Source organism: Gopherus flavomarginatus, chromosome 15, assembly GCF_025201925.1.
Source record: "Gopherus flavomarginatus isolate rGopFla2 chromosome 15, rGopFla2.mat.asm, whole genome shotgun sequence".
Classification (NCBI taxonomy): Eukaryota; Metazoa; Chordata; order Testudines; family Testudinidae; genus Gopherus; species Gopherus flavomarginatus.
In genome coordinates this window covers 4,102,050-4,110,093 of record NC_066631.1, presented here as the reverse complement: position 1 = coordinate 4,110,093, position 8,044 = coordinate 4,102,050, and the positions used below count along the sequence as shown (strand labels likewise).

The following is an 8,044-nucleotide window of genomic DNA, read 5'->3' as shown; positions in this document are numbered from 1 at the left end:
TTTTGTGGGTTGTTTTTTTTTTTTTTTTTTTTGTCTCAGATCCCTAAATGGCCCCCTCAAGGATTGAGCTCACAACCTTGGATTTAGCAGGCCAAGACTCAAACCACTGAGCTATCCCTCCCTAGCCCTATGAAGAGATTGAAGAGAACTGGACCCAGAACTGATCCTTGTGGAACCCCATTTGATATGCCCTTCCACCTTGACTATAACCACAGATAACTACTATCTGGGAGCAGTTTTCCAAACAGTTGTGCACCCACCTTAGAGTAGCTCCACCTAGGTAGTATTTCCCTAGTTTGTTTATGAGAAGGTGATGCGAGACAGTATCAGAAGCCTTGCTAAAGTCAGGCTATATTCATCTGGCCACTTGGTGATGAGATGCACAGGCTGCTCACCAGGCTGTGGATGAGTGTGAGGTCATAGAGCATCTCGGAACACCAGGAGCCTTTGGGAATTGAGACTCGGTTCAAAATATCCCAGTCCCCACTCATCCCTTCCCCATCACACGACCTCCTTTCATTCCACTCGCTAGGTTTAGGTCAGTCACATGGCTCAGGTTGGTGATTGTCCTTATCCAGGGCTGCTTTGCATAACATAAAAGGAATCCTGAGGTTGACCGGTTCCTTATTCAAAGGCCAATTTGATAGCAACATAAAAGTAAACATTTGAAAATTAGATCTGTCGGTTAATCGCAGTTAACTCACGTGATTAACAAAAAAATTAATCACGATTAATCACACTATTAAACAATAGAATATCAATTGAAATGTATTAAATATGTTTGGATGTTTTTCTACATTTTTTCAAATATATTGATTTCAATTACAAAACAGAATACAAAGTGTACAGTGCTCACTTTATATAATTTTTTTGTTACTAATATTTGCACTGTAAAAATGATAAACAAGAGAAACAGTATTTTTCAATTCACCTAATACAAGTACTGTAGTGCAATCTCTTTATTGTGAAAGTGCAACTTACAAATGTAGGGGATTTTTGTTACATATTTAATTAACACTTTTTTTTAACAAGCGTCTTCAGCATGGAAGCATGTCCTCTGGAACGATGGCAGAAGCGTGAATAGACATGAAAGTTTAGGGCATCTGGCATGTAAATAGCTTGTGACGCCGGCTACAACAGTCCCATGCGAACGCCTGTTCTCACTTTCAGGTGACATTGTAATTAAGAAGTGGGCAGCATTATCTCCCGTAAATGTAAACAAATTTGTTTCTCTTAGCGATTGGCTGAACAAGAAGTAGGACTGAGTGGACGTGTAGGCGCTAAACTTTTACATTGTTTTGCTTTTGAATGGAGGGGGTTTTGTACATAACTACATATGTAAGTTCAACCTTCGTGATAAAGAGATTGCATACAGTGCTTGTATTAGGTGCATTGAAGAAATATTTTGTTTTTTACTGTGCAAATATTTGTGATAAAAATAACTATAAAGTGAGCACTGTACACGTTGTATTCTGTGTTGTAATTGAATATATTTGAAAATGTAGAAAACATCCAAAACGATTTAAATAAATGGTATTTTATTGTTTAACAGTGTGATTAATCGCGAGTCATTTTGTTAATTGCTTTACAGCCCTATTCGAAATTCAGTATCATAAAGGAATGCGGGTCACATTCGGGCAGCTGCCATCTCTCTGCACCACACGGAGTTATGGCCAGGATTTTAAAGGTATTGAGATGCCTAATTACGTGCCTAGTTCCCATCAATTTCAATGGCAATTACCTTTAAAAATCTGGGCTCATGTGCCTGCTGTTAGCTGCCAGTCCAGGTCACAAGCACTGGCTGCTTTCCCCGGGTACTGTTTGTGCTGGGATCCTTAGACCTTTGCCTGCACAAGAAAGTTGCTGCAGTTTAACTGAACTTAACGTATACCTGACAGGTATAAATGCCTGTGTGGACACTCTTAGGCCAAGGTAAAAGTGGCTCGTTTGGGTTTAACTGTAACTTGTTCCCCGTTGACGTAAGCAAAACCAAAATAAGCTGCTGTTACTGAGCGTGTCCAGGGAGGGTTTTGCATTGATTTAACTGAACAGGCGTAAATCACCCCTAGTGCCCTCATTTATACCCAGCCCTGGTACGGCTGTAGCCATAGCAGTATAGTTAAGGCGCCTGCCCCTCACGTGGCTGCAGTTAAAGCAGTGTAAAGGTGCTTACAATGGTGCAGCTTATTCCGTACAGGAAGGGGAATAAATTATACTTTATACAGTCTAACGCTCCACTCCAGGTGTTCTACTGTATCCCTAGATTGGTAAGAACTCACCTCCCTCTCCCCACCTGGCATACAGCCGTAGAAACACTGTGCATGCAGCAGGTGTTCGTTAAACTTCAGTGCCCCTGCGTGTGCTGATGAGCCCTTCGGGGGGTGGCAGGACCGCAGGGGCTGGGAACTTGTTTTGCAGGGAGAGTCATTCCCCCTCAAACCTGACTTTATAGTCAGATGTAGGTTCCCCAGCTTTAGTATATAGTGGAAATAGCAACTGCAATGTATTTATTACCCTTTCCTCCCTCTCGTAGCCAGCCTCCTTGCATGTAAGTGTGATGGTTGTTTTGTTCTAATGCTGTTTATTAAAGCATAAAATGCTATGTGCTCTCTCTGTTTATTAGCATTCAGCATGGAATGGGCAGGTCCCTTCCCCACCAGCACAGAAGAGCAAGGTGCTTTGAGCACATCCCGATTACAGGCAGCCATGCCAGACCATCTGGGGGAAGCAGCCATTGCAGTTTTTAGGCACAGTACAAGCTATGGGACAAAGCTGGCCAGTTCAAATCCTGACTGCGACCAATGTACTATGCTGACCCCGCTACAGTCACTGCAGCCTCTTGCTCTGTCACCTATCGCAGACCCAGTCACATCCTTTTCTCCTGACCAACTTCCCAACCTCCTGGCCCCACACCCATGTCCGGGGATTAAGCCTGGAATTTTCAGCATTGCTCCACACAGCAGGTGTGTGTTGGGTGCTGAGGACTAGCTCCACAAAGGAACGTGGGCATCCCAATGCACAGCGGTGTCAGGCCATTGGCGGCTCTGGGCACGTGCACCACTAGACACATAGGCACCTGGGGAAACTTGCCAACTACAGGATTAGGTAGAAGCTGAGCAGGGGAGTTGAGGATCTCTGGCGTCCCTCTGTGGAACTAGACCTGAGCTCTTAGCATCACGGAAAACAGCTCTGCTCCAATCCTACTGCCCCATGGTAGGGTCTCTCTGCTGCTGACGCTATTGCAAGCGGATTATTTTGGAACAAGTCTCCCTGGTCAGCTCCCACAGTCTGACACCAATGAGGTCAATTTGCCTCCTGCAGAACTGTGCATATTATTAGATGTGACTAGAAACTGATGCAACTAGGAGGCATTTTGTGGGAGATAAAACATTTATTCTGGCCAAAGGTGTCACACAGCTCCAGTATTTGTGGGTCTCCTTGTTTTATGGTTTCTTGACCCACTGTCACCCTGCTACTGCAGATTTAGCCTAGCTCCAAACACTGCCCTGAAGGGCCTGCTTGACAAGCTTCTCTTGTCCCCCAACAAAATTACCACCCCTCCTCCCCCAACCTCCCTTTCCCCCATACATATAAAACCAGGCAGTCCGAGCGTGCCCTGTTGTACTTATGTACAAAGTATCTACAGTCATGGTTGCAATACACTGGTCCATTGGAATGGACAGCAGTTGGAAACACCCTGCATATAATAAGAGATGGCTTGATTGTGCTGGTACGGTATTTAATGCCACAATATGGTGGAGCTAGGACTAGTGGGTTACCCATGGCTTGAAAGGCATAGGGAGTGCTCTGCCTGCTAGTCTTCAGGATGCACCAAAAATGTGGTTCCCCCTGAGGAGACCAAAGTCTTACCTTTCACATGAACACACTGGGCTTTTTAAAGACTGTTTGAAGCTCTGCGGCAAAAAAACTGATCAACATCCACTTTAGCAGCCCCATCGGCATTTAACCACAATATGCCAGTGTAGGGAATGAAGCTAGACTGTAGCAGCATATCTACAAAGACTGCTGCAGTGGAGCGAGCAAGCTTATCGGGGCCATTTCACAGTGCTGACTGCCCCTGGAACTCAGCCTCTGCCCAGGCTCAGAGATGGGGTGGTGGGCAGTCATGCCTAGTGGTTGGAACAGGAGTCAGTAGCCAAGAATAGAAGCCTGAGGAAGAGCTGGCATTAGATCTCAGAGCTGAGGGTCAGTGCTGGATTACCTGGACTGAGGCAAGGCACAAGTAGGACTGGATACAAGCAGGTACGGGAGCTATCACAGCCGTGGGCAAATGCGTTGACCAACTCCCAAACGCCACTGCTGCTGGGCTTAACGGCTGGCCTGCTGCCACTGCCCATCAATCAGGGGCTGCAGCCAATCAGGCAGCCTACTGTAGGCCAGCTGCACTCATTAGCCTGCCCAGAGACTGGCTCCGCTGCAGGCCTCATACCTGACATCTAGGCTACTCTGATACACACCTACCCCAGTTGCATTTTGCAAGCTGGCAAAGCACCGCAAGGTGGAGTTGCAAAGATGGCTCTGCTGCTACTTGGAGGTGGAGTGGCGGGACCCAGACAGCCAGCAACCAGCAACAAAAACAATCTGCAGAATCCTGAGCCAGCTGCAGCCCAACCAGCCAGAGTTGTGCCCAGACCTCTTGTGAGGGGCAGGCATCTGCTTCTGGAGACTCTTCCACTTGGGCTCCAGTGTTTGCCTGGACTTGCTCTTTGGACTGGCCCCAGCCCGAGATCCCCTCCCTGACCGATCACTCCCGTCTTCCCCCACCGACTGCAAGGGGTCTGATTGGAAGGGAACAAGGGCCTTGCTTCGCCAAGCAGGAAACTGAGCCCAGGAGCATGAAGAGCAGCCAAGAGTTCGTGACGGGGACGCTTCCACACAAGTTGCTCAGTGGAGAGCGTCCTGGGTCCTTCTCAAGCTCATGTGATCGGCTTCTTTCCTGACTCCCGGAAGCAGCGAATGCGCCACTGGATACCCTCTAAGTCGAGCGTGACTCCACCCCTGCTATAGCCAGGCCTCCACCACGCACTGTCTATCCACAGGAGACGACTCTTCCACCTGCTCAGCTTCCTGTTCCCCAGCAGCACACATGCTACTTCCTACAGCTCGCCCCATGGAACTGTGGGACAGAGAGAGCTGCGGTCAGGTACCTCTGGAACAGGGAAAAGAGAAAAATCACGCAAGCTGGGCTCCGAACAATTGAACTCCTTCCCCCCCGTGCAGCTTGACACAGCTGGGTGAGATGGTCTCCCAGCCCGTGGCAGATGCAGCCCAATATACGGAGAGGGAAGGAGGAAAGCGATTTGGTTGGGAGTGTGGGAGACAATCAAGAAGTGGGGGAGGACGAGGACACAGGGGCAGGGGGAGGGTTTGAGGAAAGCTACAGTGACAGGGAAGGAAGGGGAGCTTAGAGACACTCAGCCCAGGTCCTCAGAGGTATTTAGGCACCTAAATGGCTTTCAATGGGCGGCAGGCAGCTCAATACCTTTGAGGATTGGGCCGCTGAACCCAGCACTGCTAGGTCATGGCTGCAAAGCCTGCGCAGCCGAATGGGGCAATCACAGCCTGCAGCTCACAGCTAGTCCCCAGGCCAGGCTGCAGGGAGCGCGGTGGCCCCATTACCTTTTCTCTGCCCTTCTGGCCTGGCTCTGCCCGCAGGGCGGCGAGGTCCTCCAGGCTGCGCCCCCGGTAAAGGGCATTCTCTGCCCGCAGCTCCCTCACGCGGCCCTGCAGCTGGCGCAGGAGCTTTGAGGACACAAAGCCGTGCTGCCCGAGTGGGGTGGAGGAGGAGGAGGCGGTGGGGCAGAGATGGGTGTGCTCGCTCCGGTCCTGTGGGCAAGAAAAAGGAGAACGCTTTAGCCAGGGGTCAGACCACGCTGAGCATGGCTAGAGGCACACAGGCCCAGCACACCGGAGACACCATGGCTGCTCCAACCTGGTCACTGGGGAGGTGCACAGTCAGGGGGCCAGAGCCTGGAACTAGGCCAGGAGATCTGGGTTCTGTTCCTGACTGCCACAGGCTTGTTGGGTGACCACAGAGAAGTCAGCGCAGTGAGTCTCAGTTTCCCCACTGTGCTGAGAGACATCTGGGTGAGACACATGATACCAGGGCTGCATGCACAGTAGGGTCTGACAAAATTAGTTAAGCACCATAACACTCCCACAAGGCAGGAGAGGTTTGGGAACCCTGAAATGCAGCCATCTCTGGGGTGGAACAGGGCACCAGTTAACAGCACACGGCCACACTACCAAGAGATGAAGTAGAATGTGTCCAACTGAGAGTTCAGAGGGCATTGGGGGAGGGGAAGAATGGAGCTACCTGAGCTTGGATAGTGCCGGGACACTGGGGCTCAGGACTCATATACACCAAGTGGGGGCATGGGCTCCTCATGGAGCATAAGGGGTCAGTTCATACGAGAGACAGCGCCTCCAGCCGCACAGGCCTCCTACCCTGGCCCCCTGCAGCTGGGATTGGGTTAGAGCTGTCTCTGAGGGAGGAGTGCAGCTTCCTGAAGCACCGCCACCATGTCCAAGTGCCAGCCCTGGCAGCCTCTGCTTGGCCCGTGAGTTCTCCAGGGGCACAGTATTAGGGGGCATGGCTGCAGGACACATAAGGTGCCTGGGAGATATTAGGGCCACTGGAATAGCCCTGCAGCTTATGGCACCTATCAGCTACTAACACTGACACTACTCTGCACCCAGGGCTGGATTCTAGCCTCCTGGACCATTATCTCCCTGAGCCTCTCCCTGCCTTGCCCATTACAATCCCCTGCTCCACAGACCCAACTCAACCCAGCACATGGCTAGAAGTGGCCCATGCCTGGCAAGCCGAGGAAGAGCTGCCATGTGCCCTCCCAGTGAGACTGACCCAAGCAGAGAGGTTCCTGAACCAGCTGGGCCCCTCTCACTGTCCTCACTTTAGCCAGAGCCGAGTGTTTCTCCTTTACCGTGGAAAGCCGCCCAATTTCTGCGTCCAGTCTCTCCACACTCCTGCGAAGGCCCCTTGGTCTGTCCCAGGAAAAGCGCCTGTCAGGGGAGATCACATTCCCTTATGGGCAGATGGTACGGGAAGGAAAGGCAGCCCAGTCTCTCCTCGGCCAGAGCGAGTTAACCTCGAGGAGTGACTCCCCCTCCCTCCACGGCAGGTTCCTACTGCAATATACGCAGTGTAGGGTGAATGGTGATCGGAGGAGGAGACACTGCTGAGATTCGAGAAGGGCAGCGGAGAGCTGTGTAGGCTCTCTCCAGAATAGGCGCAAGGGCCAGAGTCCTCTGCATGGCAACCCCCCCCCCCGCCCCCACTGATTCAGGGACTGGGCCCCAAATGGCCCACACAGACCCTTCCCCATCCCAAACATTCTTACGATATCCCCCAGAGTAACTAACACACACACACACACACACACACACACACACCGAGGGCAGGTGACCAGATGTCCCGATTTTATAGGGACAGTCCCGCTTTTTTCGGTCTTTTTCTCATACAGGCTCCTATTACCCCCACCCACTGTCCCGATTTTTCACACTTGCTGTCTGGTCACCCTACCTGAGAGTCAAACTCAGCCACCGGTTTAACAGTCAAGACAAGTGTCAGTGGATGAAAAGCTAAGGCTGCAGACTCCAGTCCCAGCTCCTAATTGCTGCTTTCAGCAGACAGTGGGCCTGGGGAGGGGTCATGCGGGGCTCCGGGAGGACTTGGGACAGCATGGAGAATGGGCGACGGGAATCTCACCCTCTCTCCTCAGCTCCCAGCAGTGACCCACCCTCCTCAGCCACCTCCCTGTGCAGAGCCCCCGCTGGGTTCCACCAAGTGACACCAGCGTAAAGCTGCCCTAGAGCACAGGACAGGAGGCCCTGGCCGCTTCCAGGTACCATCCCCCAGAAACCAGCCAGAGTTCAAAGGGTTAACCCCGATGAGTGCCTCAGAATGGGACAAACCCTCCATTGACTCTGGTGCCTCCCAGCTCATCCCCCGTGAAACACAGGGATCCACCACCGAGAGCCGATAGCAGCAGAATCCCATTTG

General features: G+C 51.3%; 1 protein-coding gene across 1 annotated transcript in view; it reads right to left on the bottom strand.

Annotated features, from left to right (window-relative positions):
- Positions 1–4,688: 4,688 nt before the first annotated feature.
- Positions 4,689–8,044, bottom strand: part of LOC127034640 (trichohyalin-like) — a 58,071-nt gene continuing 54,715 nt past the window's right edge. The window contains exons 24-26 of the mRNA XM_050923676.1: positions 6,966–7,044; positions 5,641–5,847; positions 4,689–5,170 (exon numbers count right to left, since the gene is read on the bottom strand). Of these exons, the coding sequence (XP_050779633.1) occupies positions 5,111–5,170; positions 5,641–5,847; positions 6,966–7,044 (346 nt within the window). The 3' untranslated portion in view covers positions 4,689–5,110. The remainder of the gene's footprint in view (positions 5,171–5,640; positions 5,848–6,965; positions 7,045–8,044) is intronic.